We start from the raw sequence: 24473 nt of genomic DNA, 5'->3' as shown, positions 1-24473 counted from the left end.
TTTAGTGGACAAAAGACACAAGTTATTTGAATCTCCATGCTGGGGAGCAGCAGCTTGCATTTGGCAGTGAGATTTTAGTATCTGTGACTTTGTAACTCTTGTTAATATCAGTGCTATGGGTGCTCAGAAAAAAAGGTAAACCCTGAAAGCAGAGAATTTAAAAGTCTAAAAGCCAAAATCACCTTAGGGTTTAAAAAAAAAAAAAAGAGTGTGGTATGTGTTTGCTTGTATCTGAGTAAGTGCTCGTGACAGGTCAGTACAAAATATTTGATTCCCTGCAATCTCACTCTTTAATTTGATCTTCATAAGGTTAGGATGGCATTTTCCGTTTATCTCTGTTTACCTTTAATAAAAACGAAGGAATACAAATTAAGGCTCTGGTCTCTGGTATTATTGTCTAATTCTGCCCTACAGGTCACTTTACCGACATCTTACCATCCTATGGACATTCTATCTAGGATATCATCTGCAGCCCTTTTCAGAGGTCTGCATGAGGATGGACTTGCCTGCAGGCACCTCAGAACCATAAGGAAGAGAAATGCTACCAGTGTTTTAAGTTTGTTCACTCCATTAGTCTGTTTCTTTGCATGACCTACATACATATGTAAGGGCACATATAAGAGATCTTATTATCAGTCATTAGCACAAAATAATGTAGCGATGCTTTAAAAACTTTTTTTTCCTTTTTAACCACCGCACCTGCAGCATATGGAAGTTCCCAGGCTAGGCGTTGAATCAGAGCTGCAGATGCCAGCCTACACCACAGCCTCAGCAATGCCAGATCCAAACCACATCAGCAACCTACGCCACGGCTTGCAGCAACACTAGATCCTTAATCCACTGAGCAAGGCCGGGAATTGAACCCCATCTTCATGGACACTATGTCAAGTTCTTAATCCACTGAGCCACAGTGGGAACTCCAATGCTTTAAAAACTTTTTAAAAGCTTACTTTTCAAACTTTTAATTCTTATTTCTTTATAATGATTTTTATTTTTTCTGTCATAGCTGGTTGACATTACTTTTTAAACTTTTGATTGGATCACACAGAAAAGTGTTTATAAATGAACATCTGGAAGTTTTTTATAAACTGAACCCCACCTGTCAACCAGCATCCAACATATTACAAGCCAGCCCAGGCTGAGTGGAGATTTGCATCTGCAAAGAACTGATTTGGTTCGAAGAATGAAGATCTGGTTTGCTCAGACCAGCATTTCTCAAACTACTGGTAGTACATGAAAAAATTTTAGGTGCTACTTGGGCAAACAATATTTATCTTTGTTGTTATCTATTCAGCTTAATATTTTAGAAAAACAAAACTACTGTATCTGATTGATCTATGCTTTTACAGATATTATTGGATACACCTGATATAAATATTTAAAATTTAAGAGATTATCATACTAAGTGAAGTTAATCGGACAGTGAAAGACAAACATCAAATGATGTCACTTATATGCAGAATCTTAAAAAAGGATACAAATGAACTTCTTTGCAGAACAGAAACAGACTCACAGACTTAGAAAACAAACTTATGGTTACCAAAGGAGACAGGTGGGGAGGAGGGAGGGACTGGGGGTTTGGGACTGGCATATGCACACTGTGGTCTGTGGAATGACTGGCCAATGGGACCTGCTCTATAGCAGAGGGAACTCTACCCAATATTCTGTGATAATCTATATGGGAAAAGAATCTGAAAAAGAATGGATATGTGTATATGTATAACTGAATCACTTTGTTATACAGCAGAAATTATCACAACACAATAAATCAACTATATTTCAATGAAACTTTAAAAAATGAAAAAAGTAAAATATAAAAGTGAATTAAGCCGTTCCTGTTGTGGCTCAGCAGTAATGAACACTACTAGTATCCATGAGGATGAGGGTTCAATCCTTGGCCCTACTCAGTGTGTTAAGGATCTGGTGCTGCCATGAGCTGTGGTATAGGTGGCAGACATGGCTCAGATGCTGCATTGCTGTGGCTGTGGCGTAGGCTGGCAGTTGTAGCTCCAATTTGACCTCTAACCTGGGAACTTCCACATGCTGTGGGTGCGGCCTTAAAAAGACAAAAAAAAAGTGAATTGAATTAGTGAAAAAGTTTAATAATAGTGTAGATAGCATATAACTGTGTCAGTAATTATAGAAGTAGCTTACTGGAAAAAGACTGAAATTTGGAATACAATCTCTGGTATCTTCCGCGTTCTATTCTCTATTCTACCCTCTCTCTCCTAGAATACTGCAAGAAATTTCCATCAAGACAACCCACATCTACCTTTTCTGTTCTCTTTACCCTGCAGTCATAGTGCAAATCCTTTTAAAAGCCAAATAAGCATGAATAGCCAGCAAATGAAAGAAAAAGAACTAGCCTTGTCAAATGTGAAAAAAATTTAACTCCACAGTGCTTAAAGCAACTAGAAAACAAAAACAGACAAAAAGATTTCAGCCCATATATAGATATAGATGCAGATGGAAACTGAATATATGATGAAGGTAGCATTTCAAATCCATAAGGAAAAGCTGGAGTTTTTAGCAAGTGGTCTTAGAGTATTTGGCTCCTCAAGGTAACAATAAAGGTATTTTTATAATCTTGCATGAGAAAGCTTTTCCTAAAATAAATAGCAAAGCAAAACAGTAAAATACTGACAGTTTTGACTACAAAAAAATTTTAAAAATTTGAGTGAAAAATATCATAAATAGGTGACAATGGGTCTTGTGGTTTTATAAGAAAAAGTCCTCATTTTTAGAGATATATCCTGAAGAATTTGGGGTAAATGTCTTAACATCTATAATTTTTTAATTAAATTTAAAAAATTATAATACTTAAAATACTTCAACAGAAACAAGATAAAACGAATATGACCTAATGTTAACAGCTACCCGCATCTTAGTTTCCATCATGGCTCAGCAGAAACGAATCTGATTAGCATCAATGAGGATATAGGTTTGATCCCTGGCCTCGCTCATTGGGTTGAGGATCTGGCGTTGCTGTGAACTGTGGTGTAGGTCGAAGATGCAGCTCGGATCCTATGTTGCTATGGCTGTGGTGTAGGCCAGCAGCTACAGCTCCGACTCAACCCCTAGACTAGGAACCCCCAAATGCTTCAGGTGCGGCCCTAATAAAACAAAACAAAACAAAAAAAGACCAGTTACCACATCTATGTAATGAATTTATGGAGATTCACTAGTCTTTCTACTTTTCTATGTATGAAATTTTATTTTCTTTAACTTTATCACCATACCCATGGTATAAGGAAGTTCCCAGGCCAGGGAGTGAATCCAAGCCACAGCTGAAACCTAAGCCACAGCTGCAGCAACACTGGATCTTTTAAACCCATCGAGCCAGGCCAGGGATCAAACCCTTGCCTCCTCGGCAACCCAAGCTGCTGCAGCTGGATTCTTAACCCACTGTGCTATAGCAGGAACTCCTTTATGTATGAAATTTTTTTTTCTTTTTTTGTCTTCTCTCAGGCAACACCAGAGGCATATGGAGGTTCCCAGGCTAGGGATCGAAGCCAAGCTGTAGCCACCAGCCTGCACCACAGCCACAGTAATGTGGGATCTGAGCCAAGTCTGTGACCTACACCACAGCTCACAGTATCACCAGATCCTTAACCCACTGAGCGAGGCTGGGGATCAAACCTGCCACTTCATGGTTACTAGTCGGGTTCATTAACCACTGAGCCACGACAGGAACTCCTGAAATCTTAATAATAATAATAGAATTTTATTTTAAAAAGAAGAAAAAACAATATTGAAAGACAAGAGACAGACTTGGAGAAGAAAATTTCTCAGACAATAAGAAACAAGAAAAAAAAAAGAAACAAGAGTTTAATGTCATAATATATGATGAGTTTCTGTAAACAAATGGTAAAATGGCAAACAGAAAAATGAACTATGAACATGAATAAGTACTTCATGGAAAAAATGCAAATAAATATTTCAATAAATATTGAAGATAAAAAGAAGAAATGCATATTGTGGACAAAACCTGCTGCCTGGCATTTTAGTAAACAATGACTATTGCAGTCACCAAGCCCTCAGCCACTGCAGCCAGCCTGAGAGTAAGCCCTGAGGGGATTCAGAACAGAGAAAAACAGGATACTCTCCCTAGATTGTTAAGGTGCATATCAAAAGAGATGAGCCGAGACTCTTGCATCTTCCTGTACCAAAGCACTAACATCATTGAGATGCCTATTTTTTGTGATTAGCAGTAATCTTTTGATATTCAACATGTTTGTTTGTTTGTTGCTGTTGTTGTTTTCAGCCACACAGGAACTTCGTACATGTTAAGGATTTTTTTTCAGCAAAACGCCTATATCTATATCTATGTCTATATCTGTATCTATATCTATATCTAGATATATCTGTTCCTCCCTTACCTTTTTGGAGCAGTTCCTCAGAGCTGAGAGACTATTTCCCAGGCTATAATCCTCAGCAGGTTCCCTGAATAAAACATAACCGAGGAATTCCCATCGCGGCGCCGCAGAAATGAATCCGACTAGGAACCATGAGGTTGCAGGTTTGATCCCTGGCCTCTCTCAGTGGGTTAAGGATCAGGCATTGCCGTGAGCTGTGGTGTAGGTCACAGAGGCGGCTTAGATCTGGCGTTGGTTGTGGCTGTGGCATAGGCCAGCAACTATAGCTCCGATTAGACCTCTAGCCTGGGAACCTCCATATACTATAGGTGTGGCCCTAAAAAGAAAAAAACAAACATAACTCGCAACTTTTAGACTGTGCATTTTTTTTTCAGTTGACAATATGAATGAATAGCCACTTGATGTAAGCCATCACAGAAATGCAGGTTTCAAAATGTGTTGCCATTTTAGAATCTATAGGATTGGCAGGAAATTGCAAAGATCAATCCTGTTCAGTGTTAACAAAGATGTGGGGCCATGGGCAGTCCAAAATAAAAGCATGTATCACCTTTGCAATTAAATAAGTAACTGAAAAATTAAAAATATAGACCCAACCTTGCCACAGACCCTCTTCCATGCATCTCGCTGCCCTCCGTCTGGTAGCTGGTCTTGGCCATCCCATTGCTTCACCCTTACTCTCTTTGCTGAAGCCACAGTGGCATCTCAGTTGCTCAACATGCCACCTTCTTAACCAACAGGTTTTGGGGTAGGACTGTGGATTTCTTCCTAAGTGTCAACCATCGTTTCGAACACCCCTATTATTGGCCCCATTTTACAGATGGGGAAATGGAGTCGCAGAGAGCCAACAGGTAGTGGAGGTGGTGCCAGAGCCCATACTTAACCCCAAGTGATCCTTATTCTCTGCTCCAGAAAGCTGTCCTTCTTCCCACCCCAGGGCCACCCACAGTGGGCCTTCCTCTGAGAGGCTTTCTGGGACCGCTCCCTCCCACCCCTCCTCCACCTGTTGGGGGGGCTACCTTCCATAAAGTCCTACAGCACCAGCACTTCTCCATCTCCCACCCCCACCAAAGGAACATGAGCTCTATCTGGCTCACGTCCAGGCTAGCAATCATGGGCGCTCACACATTTATAAAATAAAAAATGCAGGACAATGCCCATATTGTTTAGAGCTGTGCACTGAAGGATTCAGCAGTGTAATGTCTTAATAGTTGTAATTAACTTCAAAATACTTCAGGAGTTCCTCTGTGGTTCAGTGGGTTAAGGATCTGATGTTGTCACTACAGCAGCTCGGGTCACTTCCACATGCAGCAGGCATGGCCAAAAAGAAAAAATAAGTAAATAAAAATAAAGTACTTCAATGGAAGCAAGACAGAGCAGCTATTTGCATGTTGGTTTGTGTACATCCAAATAAATGACAAACCAGCTGTCTTTTGTCTGCACTTCGACGCAATTTTTTTTTTTTTTTTTTTTTTAGGGCTGCACCTGCTGTATATAGAAGTTCCCAGGCTAGGGGTCGAATCAGAGCTGCATCTGCAACCTACACCACAGCTTATGGCAACACCAGATCCTTAACCCACTGAGCAAGACCAGGGATTGAACCCACATCCTCAAAGATACTAGTCAAGTTCATTACAACTTAGCTATGACGGGAATGCCACAAAATATTTTTTTAAATTCCTTTCCTGTCTATTCCCATTCTCCTAGGTCACTTTGCAGGGGGGCGACTCTCTCAGACTCTACTTTCTTTTTCAGAAAGAAAAGAAAGTGACTCTACTCACGTTCCCTACAGGTCAGAGAGCACAACCTCCATGAGCAAGTTCAGTTCAGAGAAACCGTGTGAAGGAGACCTGAATGACAGCCTTTGGGGATAAATTGTTCTCTAAGCAAATAGCTTGTGGACCAGAGTCAGTTCTCTTTATCTCTTTGCAACCCACTGGCCTTTTTCTTTCATTGCTTTTTTCTTAAATACCTGAAAGCTGTGCACTGGAGAAAGCAGTTTTACTAGCAGCTGAAACAAGAATTTTGCAAATCCACCCAAGAGACTCTTTTCCAACTGCTGCCTCACCAGGTGGTGCATTCACATGGAACAAGATTTAGGATCCTTCCTCTGTTGTTTTTTTCCTTTATTTCCTTCAGCATTTGCAGCTTAATGTCAGATGCCCTAAGCACACTTTGTTATTTCATGGGAATGTAATTCCTGTGTTTCGAGCTGTGAAAGCATTCTAGTTACCCCTGTAAGATGCCCCGGGGATCCTGATTGATGCTTGATGCATCAACCTCCCATTGTGGCTCAGTGGTTAACAAACCCAACTAGTAATCATGAGGTTTCAGGTTGGATCCCTGGCCTAGATCAGTGGGTTAAGGACCTAGCGTTGCCATGAGCTGTGGTGTAGGTCACAGACGCAGCTCAGATCTGGCATTGCTGTGGCTATGGCATAGGCCGGCAGCTACTGCTTGGATTCAACCCCTAGCCTGGGAACCTTCATATGCTGTGGGTGCAGCTCTGAAAAAAAAAAAAATGTGTGGCCCATTTAGACATAAGGTGTGGAAGTCTCAGATGCTCTGGTTTAAGCACCCTGGTAGCAAGGATAACCCTCCTCTGATTTTTCCCATTCTCTTCCCACTGTCTTGTATCCTCAGCCCTCTCCCACTTCCTCTCCCTCTTCCATCATGTATTTACAGCTTTCCTTTATCTTAAAAAAAAAATTACACGCATATATACATATACCCATGCATACAACACAGAACCCTTTATTTAATTGTTTACCTTCTGTCTAGCTCCTCCTCTTCCTTTGCTCCCATCTTCTGGGCCTAGGAAATAGCTAAGACACAAGATGCTAGAATTTGGAAGCAGAAGACCCTGAGATGGCTCTGCTGCTGTGCATCCCCAAACATGTCACTCAACCTCTCTGGGCCTAAATTTACTTATCTCCAAATTGTAGATAACAGGGGATTTTTTTTTAAATGATTTTTATTTTTTTCCATTATAACTGGTTTACAGTGTTCTGTCAGTTTTCTGCTATACAGTTACACACACATGTATACATTCTTTTTTCTCACATTATCATGCTCCATCATAAGTGATCACACACAGTTCCCAGTGCTACAAAGCAGGATCTCATAGCTAATCCGTTCCAAAGGCAATAGTCTACATCTATTAATCCCAAGCACCCCATCCATCTCACTCCCTTCCCCTCCCCCTTGGCAACCATACATCTATTCTCCAAGTCCAAATAACAGGTGATTGTTATGTCTCACAGTCTTTATGAGGTACTCATAAGTTAGTGATCTTTTTATATTCAATATGTCTGAAAGCACTGTGTAAATTACAAGCACAGTGAAATTGTGAGGTGCTCACCAGTTTGTTATCCCTTTCTAATCGGGTCTCTACATCACTGCTGCTCAGCTGAAGCCCTGCTCAGCCATGACTGTGACTAGCACCCACCTCCCTTGAAAATAAGGCCATTGTCAGCCACCACTGTCCCAAATTCCAGCAGGTCCTTTCATGTCCCACAGGAAGGAATGGGTAAATGAATTTATGGCATATCCACATTACAGACTACCATCGAGCTGTAAAAAGATTTAGGAAGCTATTTTTATTCTAATGTGGAAATATCTCCAAACTCTCTTATTAATTGGGAGAAAGAGCCTATGTAGTAAATTACCATTTGTGTGGGAGGAAATGGAGGCAGAAGAGAAGTGTGTGTGGATGTGTAACTGAGCAGGGTCCCTGGGGGCTCCTGGGCACAAAAAAAAGCCTTTCTGGGTCCCATACTTCTTGTTCTTAGGAAATGGGCCTCATTCAACCACCAAGGTCTTCCCTGAGTTCCTAGGGGCAGATTCAGACAGTTGCTGATCTGAGAAGGAAGGGGATGCAAAGACAAGGAAGGAACAGTCCAGAGCAATAGTTCAGCCTTGGGGCAGGATCCTGATTCCCTCTCAAGGGATACGCATAATAATATAGGCATCTTAGACACCTAAGAGAAAAAAGTTATATTCCTTGGGCTTCTTTTAGAAATGAATACTTTAAAATGGAACACCTTAGTGGCTTTCCTTGTCGTTCTCCCTGACATAACTGCACCCTAAGCACGATTACCTGTAAACTAAAGATTAGACACTCTGAGCACAGTTGCCTGTGGGTTAAAGATTATTAGCATGTGATGTTTTTCAGGAACTTTCCTGGTTTGTTCTACTCTCTGATCAATATGCCTTTTTTGCAAGTATTCTATTTCTAGGCAATAACCCAGAAGACCACCATCAGGATCATGCTGAGATGTCCTGACTCCAGCTTTCATGACTAAGGTTCCCCCAATGAAAGAAGAGTGCATGCTTATCTCAGCCCTGATTCCTATCTGAAAACCTGTTTTTTCTCCTTTTTACTATAAAACTCCTTGAAATTCTTTCCAAGAGGGGTGCACAGTCTTTAAGGTGTTAGCCTAGTGCAAACCCCGCTTTGCCTGGCAAAGCAATAAATCTATCTTTTTCCTCCTCTACCCAAAACTCTCCCTGTGTTTCAATTTGGCACCGACAGAGAGAGGCTGAATTTCAGCGACAGATGCATAAAATGTCCTTGGAGACATGCAGAAGAAACGTAACTCTTGCTGCTTCTGTGGAAGAGAGTTGGGGGGGCTGGAAACAAAGGCGTATCCATTAGCTTTGTAACAAGCCAACCCCAAAATGTCGTGACAGTGGTCCGCAGATGACTAGCCCCTGAAGATGTCCACGTCCTAATCCCTGAAACCTGAGAATATGTTACCTTCTGTGGCAAAAAGTACTTTGCAGGTTTAAGTTAAGGATCTCGAAATGGAGAGGCCATCCTGCATTATCCAGGTGAACCTGATAAAATCCCAAGGGTCCTTATAAGGGGGAGGCAGGAGTATCAGAGTCAGAGAAGATGTGACGATGGAATCAGAGGTCAGAGTGATGCCCTTGCTGGAAGGGGTTGCAGAAAGCATTCCTTGGAAAAGCAAAGAACAGGTTCTTTGCAGAGCCTCCAAAGGAATGCAGCTCTGCCAATATGTTGATTTTTCCTACAGACTCATTATGGGACTTCTGACCTCCAGAACAAAAGATAATAGATTTGTGTTGTTTTACGCCACTAAGGTTGAGGCGATTTGTTACAGCAGCAGGCAGCAGTGCCTTAAACTAACAAACATTTGCTCAACATCCTGAAGCAACTTCCAGTTCAGGAGAAGATGATATGGATTCATTTTTCCTGGCTTTTCCCCTCTAAATATAACTAAAAGCCATGGAGAACATTCAGCAGTCACACAAGAACTCTTAAAGGTGGAACGAAGAGAGTGGGCTGGCTGAGGATGTCATGACTTAAGAATAACACACAGTGAATTCTCTGCGTGTTCTTTTATTTTCCATAGAACCCGGACACCAGCCAGCCTGCAACCTGAAACCAACAACAGATGACAGACCCCCAAATAATAGACAAAAAAGAAAGTGAGAGAGAGGAAGAAAAAATAAGAGAAAGCAAATAACCAAGAAGGAAAGAGATGGAAGGAAGGAAGGAAAGGAGGAAAGGAGAAAAGTCTTCTCTCCCTGGAGCAGGGACCAAGAAAAGAGAACCAGAGCAAGGACTTAAGTGTGGAGACTCACACCCAGTGGCAACAATAGACCCAACCTGCTCACAGCAGCAGCAGGAATTGAAAATGAGTTTCCGAGTTATCTCCCATCCCACAGTCACAGACAGCATCAGACTGATCTGCCCATAGCAGTGGCAACAGCAAAATGCAGGAGGGCCAACCAATCCCCATGCCCAACCCCACCCCCAGCAGCAGTGGACTCAATCTGCCTACATCAGTGGAACCAGAAACCAGGTACCAAGCTCATCCACTGCCCCACAGCAGGTGACAGCAGGCAGGCTGCTCCACCTGCACCAGTAGTGCCAGTAGGCTCCAGCCCTCCATGCAGTGACAGAACATGACCCAGGGCATCTCCCTACATCTGCCTAATGATACCCAGCAGCCCAGGGAAGCACCTTTGCCTATGTAAGCATCACATGTAGGGATCTAGTGGGAGCTCAAGCAGAGCCAGAAGAACAGAGTGGACCATAACAACATTGCAAGGGCTCAGGAAACTAAACTGCCATTGAAATGATAGCCTACAAAAGTAAGCCTTGGAGTTCCTGCTGTGGCAGAGTTGGTTAATGATCCGGCTTGTCTCTGTGGTGTTGCGGGTTCAATCCCTCCCCGCCATCCCACACTGCATGGTGGGTTAAGGATCCAGCATTGCTGCACTTGTGGCATAGGTTGCACATGTGGCTCAGATTTGATCCCTGGCCTGGGAAATTCCATATGCCATAGGCGCATCCAAGAAAGAAAAAAAAAAAAAAGCAGCAAGACTTAAAAACAAAGAAACTAAATGGAATGGCTGCCTACTAAAATAGAAGATTTATATAAGATCAGGAGTCTCCTAACATTGTGTGCAAAATGTCCAGAATACTATTAAAAAGTCACTTATCACACCAAGAACCAGAAAAATCACAACTCGAGTGAGAAGAGATATTCAACTGACATCAATAGTGAGATGAATCAGATGTTGGAATTATCTGGCAATGATTTTAAAGCAAACACTGTAGAATGGTTTCAGCAAGTAATTATGAAATCCCTAGAAACATGAAAAAAATAGAAAACCTCAGCAAAGAAATAGAACTTACAAAAAGAACGAAGTGAAAATTACAGAACTGAAAAGTACAACCACTAAAATAAAAACTCAAAAAAAAAAAAAAAAAAGGAGTTCCCATCATGGCACAGCAGAAACAAATCCGACTAGGAACCATGAGGTTTCGGGTTTGACCCCTGGCCTCGCTTAGTGGGTTAAGGATCCAGCGCTGTGAACTGTGGTGTAGGTCACAGATGCAGCTCAGATCTGGCGTTGCTGTGACTGTGGCGTAGGCGGCAGCTACAGCTCCAATTAGACCCCTAGCCTGGGAATCTCCATATGCCGTGGGTTGCGGCCCTCAAAAGACAAAAACAAAACAAAACAAACAAAAAAAACTCATGGGATGAGCTTATTGGTAGAGTGAAGATGGCAAAAGATGGAATTATTGGACTTGAGGACAATTCAAATTTTCTCAATCTGGAAAACAGCTAAAAGAACTGGGAGCAAGGCGTGGGCTGTGAGACAGTAACAAAAGCTCTAACATCTATATCATCAGAATCCCAGCAGGAGACAAGAAAGATTGTGGGACCAAACAAATATTCAAAGAAACAATGGCTATGGGAGTTCCCGTTGTGGTGCAATGGAAAAGAATCCAACTAGTATCCATGAGGACTCAGGTTCCATCCCTGGTCTTGCTCAGTGGGTTGGGGATCCAGCGTTGCCATGAGCTGTGGTGTAGGTCACAGACAAGGCTTGGATATGGCTTTGCTGTGGCGTAGGCCAGCATCTGTAGCTCCAGTTCGACCCCTAGCCCTAGCCTGGGAACTTACATATGCTACAGGTACGACCCTAAAAAACAAAAAAAAAAAAAGAAAAAAAAAGAAACAATGGCTGAAATAATGGAGGAAGACAGAAACCTACAGATTCAAGAGCTAAGTGAACTTGAAATGGAACAAATTTTAAAAAAGCCTTATCAAAATACATCATAATTGGAGTTTCCTGGTGGCACAACAAGTTAAGGATCTGGTGTTGTCACTGCTGTAGCTCTGGTCACTGTTGTAGCACAAGTTCAATCCCTGGCCCAGCAACTTTCTCATGCCAGACGCAGCCAAAATAAGAATTATAGTTAAACTTCTGAAAAGTAAAGAAAAACATCTTAAGAGCAACCAGAGAGAGATGATGCATTTCTTACAGGCAAATGCCAATTCAAACCACAGCAGATTTCTCATCTGAAATCACAGAGGTCAGAATGAACATTTTCAAGTGCTGACAGAAAGAAATTGACAACCACGTCTCTCCCAAGCTCCCATCCTATAGCTGCAGTTTCCCACAGGCCATTCTACTCAGACATGGTCTTCCAACTTAAACAAAATGGATTTAAAACCAAGTGTACAGACCCCGCTTTCCCCCAGGCTAATATTCTCATTTAATGTATCTAACTTGTCAATGGCGTTAACATTTTCTAAATCACCTGGGCTTGTTAAAGTGTGGCTTGGTCATGACTTTTACCTCTAAATGTCTTTAATTCACTATAGCCTAAATCATGGTGAAGAGCTTGAGACAAGCAGCCAGACTGCTTGGGTGTGAACCTTGATTTGACCCTTTATCAGCATGTATCAGTATGTTATCTTACTTTGCCTCAATTTCTTCATCTGTAAAACAGAAATAATAATAATACCTAATTCAGAATGCTCGGATGCCATCAGATTTGCCTGGAGTTAGGAAAGCACCCGGTATATTACAAAATCTTCTTGGCGGGGGTGGGGGGGGGTGTTGGGTTTAGAGTTTTGTTTTGTTTTGTTTTTTTAACTTGAAAATCAAAATTCCCACATCTGGGACTTCCCATTGTGGCTCATCAGAAATAAACCTGACTAGTATCCATGAGGATACAGGTTCAATCCCTGGGTTAAAGACCCGGCATTGTCTTGAGCTGTGGTATAGGTCGCAGCTGTGGCTCGGGAACTGGTGTTGCTGTGGCTATGGTGTAAGCTGGCAGCTGCAGCTCTAATTTGACCCCAGCATGGGAATTTCCATATACCACAGGTGCAGCACTAAAAAGAAAGAAAATATTCTCACATCTGCCTTTTCTTTCTTCCCACTGCCATCACCTGCTCCACACTTTCATCTCCTCAGGCTCTCCTCATGGTTCTCCCTGCTGCCAGCTCCTCCCACACACTATTGCTACCATACTGGTCATTCTAAGTCCAGTCAGTATTGGATGCTGTCCTGTTCCCCAGAGAAACCTCTAAGTTCTTTAATACCAACAGGGTGAAGCACGAACCCAGGTCTGTGCTATTGTACCCCAGGTGTTCTGCCCTCTCCTCGGTTCTCAGACCTCACATCCAAGTTCTATGGCCTCCAAAGCATTCCATCCCTTCTACAGCTGCACGGCTCTGAAAAAGCCACCCATTTATGCTTTAATCCTACACAGCAGAACCATCTTCTGACTATTAACATGTGTACATCTTCCTTCCCCAAAGAGAAGGCCAGAGGCACAGATCCATGCTGGATAAATACTGATCATGCCACGAACTTGTCCTGTAGTCACTTCTCCTATTTAGCCTCCTCGTGGAGCTGAAACAGGCTGAAACCTGGGACCTGGGACGCTTTGCTGCAGTGCTTGCACCTGGACAAACATCTCCTCTAACAACAAAATACAAAGAAACTATAAGGGATGAAAAATAACTACATGCATGAGCAGTTGGGGCAAAATATGAACAGCAAGGTACACAAAGACCAAAAACCCAATTGCCACTTCTGAGCAGCTGGGAGCAAAAGCAGGGTACTGCTCATGATCCCTGCATTCAGCACCACCATGGGGATGGGCAGACCATCTAAGCCACCACTCCAGCCTGACCTCTGGACTCACCCCTACCCTCACTCTATATAAGGAACAAGCTCACCTCCTCCCCACCAAGGAGTGAGCAAGGGAATCTGTTACTTGTTTTTGCTCCCCCCCTGCTGCAGCAAGAGCCCCAGTAAAGCTTGCCTGAATTTCTTGTCTGGGCTATTGATTAAGGAGGCCATTAGAAATCAATAGAAATCAGTCATTTCTATTGATTAAGGAGGCCAAGAACCCCGGTCAGTAACAGAACCAGGCTGACAGCATCTTTCTTTTTCCTACAACTGAAACCATATAATTTTTTGTTTTTACTACAGTATAGTTGATTTACAATTTCTGCTGTACAATACAGCAAAGTGACCCAGTTATACATTTATATACATTCTTTTTCTCATATTATCTTCCATCATGTTTTAGCACATAGTTCCCTGTGCTATAGAGTAGGACCTCATTGCTTATCCATTTTAAATGTAATAGTTTGCATCTATTAACCCCAAACTCCCCATCCATCCCACTCCCTTCCCTATCCCCTTGGCAACCAAAAGTCTGTTCTCCATGTCTGTGGGTCTCTTGCTGTTCTGTAGACAGGTTCATTTGTGCCATATTTTAGATTCCACATATAAGTGACATCATATGGTATGTGTCTTTCTTTTTCTGACTTACTTCACTTAGTATGAGACTGTCTAGTTTCATCCATGTTGCTGCAAATGGCATTATGAAACCATATGTATTCTCTGTCATTTCTATATCATTTTAAACCAGGAGCAAGATAATTTTAAACCAGGAGCAAGAATAAGGGAATGGGAAATAGATTTGTACCTTCTGAGAAACATCATGGCAGAAGAAACAGTCCAATTGTAGGCATCAAAGGCGACAACACTGCCATTAACAATCAGGATATCCAGCGAGGCTCATATAACTTCTCTGGCCTTCATTTCCTTTTGCAAAATGAGGACATTAGCAAAGCTCCAAGTCCCACTCAGTCTCAAATGTTCCATGACAAATCTCCGTGAGGGTGGATTCAGGAAACTGATTTTCAGATTGATTGGGTGGTGTGTTGTGATTGCATGGAGAATTAAACTACTCCTAACAATTCATTTCCTGAGTTTAGCCTATCAGCCAGTGTTCATTAAGGACCATTTACTCTGCCGTAAATGTAGAGACACAGAAGTGGTATCTCAAAGGATCCTTGGCCTCAAGGCATTTATTATATAATCACTTTATTATAATTATGCAATAAAAGCTCACCAAGCTTGTGATCTAGCAAATTACTGTTTGCCTAAGACTTCTGTGAAATAAAGTTACATGTGTTATATAAGCTATTTGAGCTATGTATTCTCTGTCATTTCTATATCATTTTATTTGAAATACATACATATTATACATATATACTTATGTTTATGTATAAATATATGAACTGAAAATGTACAGATTTAAAATATCTCCATTAACAGGCTGGATGTTTTAAAACTTTTTAATCAATCAAATTATGTAAATTTTCAAACTTGCACAAAAGTAAAGAGAATTGTGCTATGTGCCCATTACCTAATTTTAGAGTCATCAACTTTCTGTGGTTCTTTTTCATCTATCTCTATCCACCCTGCCCCCTTTGTGTGTGAGTTAAAGCACTTTTTGTTTGTTTGTTTTTGCCTTTTTAGGGCTACACTCACGGCAAATGGAGGTTCCCAGACTAGGGGTCTAATTGGAGCTACAGCTGCTGGCCCACACCACAGCTCACAGCGACACCAGATCCTTAACCCACTGAGCAAGGCCAGGGATCCAGCCCAAAACGTCATGGTTCCTAGTTGGATTCGTTTCTGCTGAGCCATGATGGGATCGCTTAAAGCACTTCTCCTTAAGCTATCAGTGGTGAGAACGCTTCCATTTAATTTCCAATCTGTCATGCACCAGTGCCTGAAGCTCCTGCTCATGCCATGTGCAGTTCACCAGGCAAGTTCAACAATAACAAAACTGGGCTCTACCCTGGTCCATGCTTGGATACCATGACAATGCAATGTGTTATAACAATGTGTAAACACTCATTGCCAACGTCTGCACTTAACGCAGACAACACACAATTTGCAAACTGGCATTGATCTGCAGGCCAACTTTGAGTGGTACTGTGCTAGAGTATTTTAAAGCAAATCCAAGACATTCTTTTCTTTCACCCATAAGTTCAGCATGTATCTCTAATGGATGAAGACTTGGGGGGAAAAAACATGACAGTAACATTAATACCCCTAAGATAATGATCCATATCTCCTTAATACCCTCTAATACACAGCCCATGTTCTCACAGTTTTATTTGAATCAGGATTTAAACAAGGATCTACCTTTGCTTTGGGGTGACATACCTCAAGCCTCTTTCAACCTATTAGAGTCTCCCTCTCCTTTAAAACCTGTTTTGAACTGTTCTCCAAATAGGTTTGTTTACCATTAACTGCAAGCGTTTCCCTGACCAGTGATGTTTCAATTGGGTTTTCTCTGAATTTTTTATAGGGAGACCATGGGAAGGGCTTAAAAACAGATGACTTCTACTCTCTCCACCAAACCCGGTGATCTATGCATGCTATGACCACATTTCCAACTCCCTGGACTGTTTTCATGGCTACAGAATTGTTCAGATTACTGAGTACAGGAAAGTGTTAATCACTCTCCCTTTTTTATCATCTCAGATTCTTTGTGTCCGGTGGGACCATTTATATAGCAGACACCTATGAACGTTGTTAGATGAACCATGGATTTCCTTGGCCTTGACATGCCCCAAATAAACTTACCAAATACAATCACCTCTTTGGGGACATATGCATACATAGAGACTTGAGATATTCTTTAATTATTTGATTTGAACCAGATCCACCTGTGGGCTTCAATAAAGGCATCCCCCCCCCCAAAAAAAAACCTTCTCCTTACCACTACGAATGCAGAAACTCAAGCAGTTTTGAGGGTTTGCAGTCTAATACTTCAAGGAGAATCGTAGTCTTAGAACAGGAAAGGAAACAACAATTATGCAATCAAGCATTTTGCAGGGAAGGAGGTAAAGCCCCCTTGATTAGTTATGTGGATAGCCAGTTGCCCCTGGACCCAAGCCAGGTTTCTGACCTACCGGAGAGACTCTGTACACTAGGAGATATCACTTTCTGTGAACCTCAGGGCTCTGGATTGCATATAACAGAAGTAGTCTCGGGCTGACTCTAGAGGAAGGATAATGAGTGGCTGACAGAATTGACCAGAAGGCTGGATATCCAGGTTTTAAAACAGGCAGAATCAGGAGTTCCCGTCGTGGCGCAGTGGTTAACGAATCCGACTAGGAACCATGAGCTTGCGGGTTCGGTCCCTGCCCTTGCTCAGTGGGTTAACGATCCGGCGTTGCAGTGAGCTGTGGTGTAGGTTGCAGACGCGGCTCGGATCCTGCGTTGCCGTGGCTCTGGCGTAGGCTGGCGGCCACAGCTCTGATTGGACCCCTAGCCTGGGAACCTCCATATGCCGCGGGAGCGGCCCAAGAAATAACAACAACAAAAAAGACAAAAAGAGAAAAAAAAAAAAAAAAAAACAGGCAGAATCAGAGAGAGGGTGGGCAGTAGAAAAACAGCTGAAGTCATTCTGCAGAGACAGTCTGACTTGAATGTCCCAATTCTGGCCCTGCTGTCACTCTGGCTGATGGACATCACCACAGCAGAGGCCAGGACCTGAGATGCCTCTGCTGCCATGGAATTCTAAGCTGTCCAGGGCACAGTCATACAATTCCCCTGATGCCTCTGCTGCTGTAGAATTCTAAGCTGTCCCTGAGTCTAAATTAAAAATCCTGGGTGGGAACGTCTGATTTGCTAAGCCCCAATGTGATATTGACATATAGCAACATGAAATAATTTCAAGTGCAAGTCCAATCACTAATGGAATCCTTGTAGAGGTTTTCATGCCTTGGAAGCCACTGGGCTCACACTGAACGTCTAAGCAGGAAGTGAAGCTTCTTCCCTCCATGACCCACATCACAGACAAAAAGGCCTTAGGATGCTAATTATCTTCCCACAATGGCAAACGACCCCTCCTGGGTTGAACCTCTGTTAGTGTATAGACATAGACAATGGTGGTTATTTTATGTCTAGAAAACATGGAGCTATTTCCTACTGTCTTCAAAAATGGATTACATCCCCAGACAAACAGCACTATTCCAAGTGCTGTTTTTGCAAAGCTTTAACCCTATTGAAGGGGAAACAGGGTCTTCTGTGTCCTAATGGTTCAGTGCTTGTCTCCTGGCTTAATTTCTCGGGGGGGGGGGGGGGGGGCAACCAAAGATCAATCTGTCCACCTGACTTTCTCTCAGACGTTCAGTGTGAGCCCAGTGGCTTCCAAGGCATGAAAACTTCTACAAGGATTCCATTAGTGATAGGACTTGCACTTGAAATTATTTCATGTTGCTATATGTCAATATCACATTGGGGCAGAGATGAGCTAGACTGAGGACGATTTGTTGAGGCAACAGCTAGGGTTCTGCCACTGCTCTCTCTCAGTGTATTTCTGATGGCTCTCAGAGTCTATGAAGGGAGGTGGTATTGCGGGGTTAAGGAATATGAAACCAGAGCTGTCACTGTTCCCAAAGGCACAGAATTTTTTTGTTACCAGGGAAAGATGTCCTTGAGTTTTCTGGGCTAAGGTGAAAGTGTTTGGGATATTTGGGAGGGCCTGTCTTCTCTGCTTTCTGATTGCCTTAAGGGATTACAAGATAGAAAATAATGAGCCAGAGGGACCTTCAGAGCATTTGTCCACTGCCTGTGTGTCTTACTTTATTTATTTTTATTTTTATTTTTTGTTTTTTTGCCTTTTCTATGGCCGCACCCTTGGCATATGGAGGTTCCCAGGCTAGGGGTCGAATCAGAGCTGTAGCCACTGGTCTACACCACAGCCACAGCAACTCGGGATCTGCAACCTACTCCACAGCTCACGGCATCACTGGATCCTTAACCCACTAAGCAAGACCAGGGATTGAACCTGCAACCTCATGGTTCCTAGTCGGATTCTTTAACCACTGAGCCACGATGGGAAATCCCTGTGTGTCTTACTTTAGGTTCTCTCAGAAGCAGACTCTGAGGCACAAATTCAAGTTTGAATGGTTTATTGCAGTAAGGGAGTGGAGAACTGAGACAGGGGAGAGAAGGAAGCCAGTAGGAGGTGCATTCTTTTTTTTTTGGCTATAACTGCAACATGCAGAAGTTCCTGGCCAGGGATCAAATCCAAGCCACAGCAGCGACCCAAGCCACAGCAGTGACAACACGGGATCCTTAACCTGTCAAGCCACCAGCAACTCCTAGGAGGTGCATTCTTAAGGAAGTTGCCACTGTGGTCACTAGAACATGACCCTTTTGGAGAAACTCGGGGGGCCAGTGCTGTTGTCTGGTACAAAGAGTTAGGGAACTAGAGTATAAAAGCAGCATTTCCCTGTCTGTGGTCAAAGGCTATAGCTAGGAAGGCACTAAATCTCCAGCACTTCTGGCTTGCTGTGTGTCTGGGCAGAGCAGACCCAAACCACCAGACAAAGCCTAGACAAATAGGCAGATGCTGGCAGTTGGCAGTCAGGCTGGTGTGTACAAAATGTCAAGGCCCAGGGTGATACAGGCAGGGACTCCTGAGCCTCTGCTGCACAGTGTTCTCTCATCCTCCAGACCTGTAGACAAACTTTCTGTTCCCCAGCCCTTCAAGGCCCAGGGTAAATCTTCCCAGAATCAACCAGGAGCTGTATGTCCTTTGTCTTCCCCAAACTGAATTTCACTATTTATTGTTCAGTAGCTCTTCTCTCCAGAGTTATGGGGTCATTCTGTGGTGCAAACCTCTTTCAGCCCTGCCTGGTAACATGTTAGCAGCTCAGACCCTGACCACAGCCTTGGAATAACTGAATAAATCTCACTGACTGAAGGACTGTCATTTCCATGCACTCGGCAAGCATTCTAGATACTTGGCAACTCCAATTTAGACAGGTCCTTATTTTGGAGAGATTTTTCAATTTGCTAAACATGATGAGTTTGGGGCTTGTAGATGAGGTAGGAGGTAGATGGGCCCCTGGACTGAGAACAGCTGGGACTTGTTAGGCCAAGCAAATGGGGCCTTGTTTCTCTTTGACACTTCAAGAAGAAAGTTAATTGCAAGAGATGAACTCTGCTGGGGTGGAAAGATAAGGTGACCACTTCTATCATTCCTGGGGTCAAGGAGATCTCCCCAATTACACAGGCACAATAAGACTCCTAGGGGTCAGAAAGGGAGGGGGTGCCAGGCCATAACAAGTCCTGATACCGTCCTGGCACCCTTTGCTCTGGAATCCATCTTTGCCAAAAGATATGCACACATATTAGGGAGGGGCCTGTGTCTAGTCAGATATGAGAAATAAAACAAGATAATTGGCTAAAGGTAAACAAAGACCCAGAAGAACTGTCTTTTTTTTTTTTTTTTGTCTTTTTGCCTTTTCTAGGTCCCCTCCTGTGTCATATGGAGGTTCCCAGGCTAGAAGTCTAATCGGAGCTGTAGCCACCAGCCTACACCAGAGCCACAGCAACTCAGGATCCAAGCCGAGTCTGCGACCTACACCACAGCTCACGGGCAACACCGGATCCTTAACCCACTGAGCAAGGGCAGGGATCGAACCTGCAACCTCATGGTTCCTAGTCAGATTCGTTAACTACTGAGCCAGACGGGAACTCCCAGAAGAACTGTCTTATATTAATAATTTAAATCACCTCTCTGGTGCGCTCCTCATTGAGGGGGGACTCCCACCCCCGCCCTCTTCGTTAGGGTGCGTATTACTTTAATTCTGAATTAAACTACTCCTCTGTGTGCTCTACCACACATTGTACTGTGTCTCCAACAACAAACTTTATACCCATTTTCACAGTCTTTGCCTCCTTGAAACCATCTTGCTTTCAACGGGGGGGCAAAAATCAGGGCAATTCTGCTTCCAGCCTCTAGCTGGTCTAGTGGCTAGGATTCCTGGTTTTCAACCAGGCTGCCTAGGTTCAATTCCTGAGCAGAAAATTAAGATCTCACTCCAAGCCATCACTTACTGGTGTCTCTCTGTGATCTTGATAAAATATAGTATTTCTCATCTCCAAGGAAAAGGTCAAATTCCTTTAGGACTATGAATGGCCTCAGCACAAACTGTGAGTCAGTCAGCTGTGAGCTGGCAACTTAATGATGCCTAAAAAGAAAGGCTGGGACCTGGGTGAAAGCAGAAACATTTACTCAGTTGTCTGGTGTATGAACATCCTACCAAGATTCACCAAAGGAGTTGAAAGGCCGTCTGAGCCTGATGTGACCTCTTATTAATGAAGGGATAGCTTAAAGTCTGATGTCTTTCCGGTTTTGATCATTTTTTTTTCTTCTTTCACTCTGATCATTAGCCTTTGGTAGAGACTGGGAGACCTCAGAATCTGCTGGCTCCATTGAAAAGGACCGTAATAGATCATCAGGGAAGTGTCTTTGCCTCAGGCAACACTACACTAAACCATTCCTGACAGGAAACTGCTTAGTCATGGTCTGAAAACTCTCCCAAAAGAGAGGCGAGAAAAATGCCATGGCCTCCCTATTCTCAGTGTTTCTCCTTAATAAGCTCTGGGCTTATCCTTGCTTGAATTTCAGCTCCAAACTTTTAACAAATGTCCGGATGACTTCCTAAATACTACAAGGACTTGTTCTGCAGAACACCCCACGTAACCTATGACTATCATATGTAAGGTAATCGTATATAATTATATAAAGTCAAAAGTAGCTTTTCAGGAATTTAGTCTTCCAGGAAATCAATTAAAAATGTATTTAGGCTTTGAAATACATCAATAAGTAATACGGAGTAATGGATGGATAAATGGTGGATAGATGGCAAGATATAGATTAGTAAATGTTAAATCTAAGTGGTGTGTATATATGTCTTGTTTGTTTGTTTGTTTGTTTGTTTTTTGCTTTTTAGGGCCAAACCCGCAGCATATGGAGGTTCCTAGGCTATGGGTCTAATCGGGGTTACAACTGTCAGCCTACGCCACAGCCACAGCAACTCAGGATCTGAGCTGCATCTTTGACCTACACCACAGCTCATGGCAACGCCAGATCCTTAACCCACTGATCGAGGCCAGGGATCGAATGCGAAACCTCATGGTTCCTAGTCAGATTCATTTCTGCTTCGCCACAACGGGATCTCCAATATATGTCTTTATTTGTAAATTTTTATCAAGTTTTCTACATATTTGCAATTTTTCATAACAGAATGTTGGGAAAATATGTGCAGGATATTTTTAAGTGTATTAAATGTATATCCACAAGCATTTATTTATAACTTGGAGTTTTAAATTATCACAAACTTTCCTGAAGATAATCTCTTTTCTTCATAGAAAACATATTTGAAATATCAAAGAGAAGTTTATTAGCTCTTAAGTGGTAGGACTAATTAAACAATCAACAGGTCATTAATGAACACCTCCAAATTACTCTGGAAGATATGAAAATATGCAAATTTCAAAGAACTTAATTTTTATTTTTATTTTTTGTCTTTTTGCTATTTCTTTGGGCCGCTCCCATGGCATATGGAGGTTCCCAGGCTAGGGGTCGAATCGGAGCTATAGCCACTGGCCTATGCCAGAGCCACAGCACAGCTCACGGCAACGCCGGACCGTTAACCCACTGAGCAAGGGCAGGGACCGAACCTGCAACCTCATGGTTCCTAGCCGGATTCGTTAACCACTGCGCCACGACGGGAACTCCTCAAAGAACTTAAATTCAAGTTGGGAAATTTATTTTTATATTGATCTATCTAGGTAGCTATCACATCACCTATACCTAATCTATGTCATCCACATCATTTTATTTTATTTTATTTTATTTGCTTTTTATGGCCGCACCCATGGCATATGGAAGTTCCCCGGCTGGGGGTCAAATTGCAGCTACAGCTGCCAGCCTACGCCACAGCCACAGCAACACGGAATCAGAGCCGTGTCTGCAACCTACACCACAGCTCATGGCAACAGCGGATCCTTAACTCACTGAGCGAGGCCAGGGATCGAACCTGCATCCTCACAGATCCTAGTCGAGTTCGCTAACCACTGAGCCAGGACAGGAACTCCCATATCTGCATCATTAACATTTACATTTTTCTACCCAAATCAAAAAATTTATATTTGTACCATCTACATTATCTACATTAAATAAGTCATCTAGGAGTTCCCATCGTGGCTCAGTGATTAACAAATCCAACTAGGAACCATGAGGTTGCAGGTTCGATCCCTGGCTTTGCTCAGTGGGTTAAGGATCTGGCATTGCTGTGAGCTGTGGTGTAGGTTGCAGACGAGACTCGGATCCCAAGTTGCTATGGCTCTGGTGTAGGCCGGCAGCTACAGCTCCGATTTGACCCCTATCCCAGGAACCTTCATATGCCGCAGGAGCAGCCCAAGAAACGGCAAAAACACCCCCCAAAAAATAAATTAATTAAATAAAATAAAAAGTCATCTACATATATGTATATTTATATGTATTCTATCGCTATATTTACATACACTTTACCTACATCTATGTTGCATCTTTATCATCCACAACTACGTTTTCATGTTCATCTTCAGCATCATCTACATCTATGCTTAGAGTTCCCACTGTGGCTCAGCAGGTTAAGAACTTGACATAGTGTCCGTGAGGATGCAGGTTTGATCTCCAGCCTTGATTAGAGGTTAAGGATCTACCATTGCCATAAGCTGCAACACAAGGTTTCAGATGTAGCTCAGATCTGGCATTGCTGTGGCTGTAGCTGTGTGGCTGTGGCAGGCCAGCAGCTACAGCTCCAATTTGACCCCTAGCCCAGGTACTTCCATATGCCGCAGGTGGAAGAGAACTTTCATATGCCGCAGGTGTGCCTAAAAAGAGTAAGAAAAAAATACATCTATGCTTCTATCTACATCAATATCTACATCATCTACGTCATTGGTTCTCAACCCAGGCAACTCTTACACCCAAGAGGCATTTGGTAACATCCAGAAACATTTTTGATTGTCACAGCTTGAGGGTAGGGGAAAGAGTGCCCCTGGCATCTAGGACAATGTACAGGACAGCCTCTGACAGCAAAGAATTATCCAGCCCAAAAGATCACTGCTGAGGTTGGAAAACTTTAACTATATCATCTATATCGTCTACATCCATGTTTACAGCTCTGCCAAGCACATCTGCATCTATGTTGATATCTATCTACACCTGTATTTTTGTTATATCATCTACATTAGCATTTACATCTATGTCATGACAGCAACATCTACAATATCTATATAAACCATATCATCTATAATAGCATCTACATCTACATAAGCTACATCTTTTATGTCTACATCTACCTGTACATCTAATTAGCAGCTCAGAGCGTGTTTATTACATCAAAAGGAGCTGTCTACTTAATCTAAAATTAAAATATAAGTTTAATTCTCCCCTCCTATGGCCAAAAGATTCTGAGGAACCAGTTCAAGTTGGGGGAGGGAAGGAGACTTGGGGTTTCCCCAGGCTTCAAGCAATTTTAAGACAGCAACTGGGAGTCTTACCATTCAACTCAATTGTGACACTCTCAACCCCGAAATAGCATCAGATCCCATTGGTTGAGGGCTCTGTTCCACAAGACTGCCCTCCACCTTAGGTGT

The 24473-nt window shown here is 42.7% G+C and overlaps 2 protein-coding genes across 2 annotated transcripts in view; both read left to right on the top strand.

Moving 5' to 3' along the window:
- SHLD1 (shieldin complex subunit 1) overlaps positions 1-9855 on the top strand; it is a 113348-nt gene extending 103493 nt beyond the window's left edge. The window contains exon 3 of the mRNA XM_047771705.1: positions 9752-9855. Coding sequence (XP_047627661.1) covers positions 9752-9831 — 80 coding nt within the window. The 3' untranslated portion in view covers positions 9832-9855. The remainder of the gene's footprint in view (positions 1-9751) is intronic.
- The window catches only part of CHGB (chromogranin B), a 147010-nt gene that overhangs the window by 94342 nt on the left and 28195 nt on the right, over positions 1-24473 (top strand).

This window comes from Phacochoerus africanus, chromosome 3 (assembly GCF_016906955.1).
Source record: "Phacochoerus africanus isolate WHEZ1 chromosome 3, ROS_Pafr_v1, whole genome shotgun sequence".
Classification (NCBI taxonomy): domain Eukaryota; kingdom Metazoa; phylum Chordata; class Mammalia; order Artiodactyla; family Suidae; genus Phacochoerus; species Phacochoerus africanus.
This window is presented reverse-complemented; position numbering and strand designations above follow the sequence as displayed.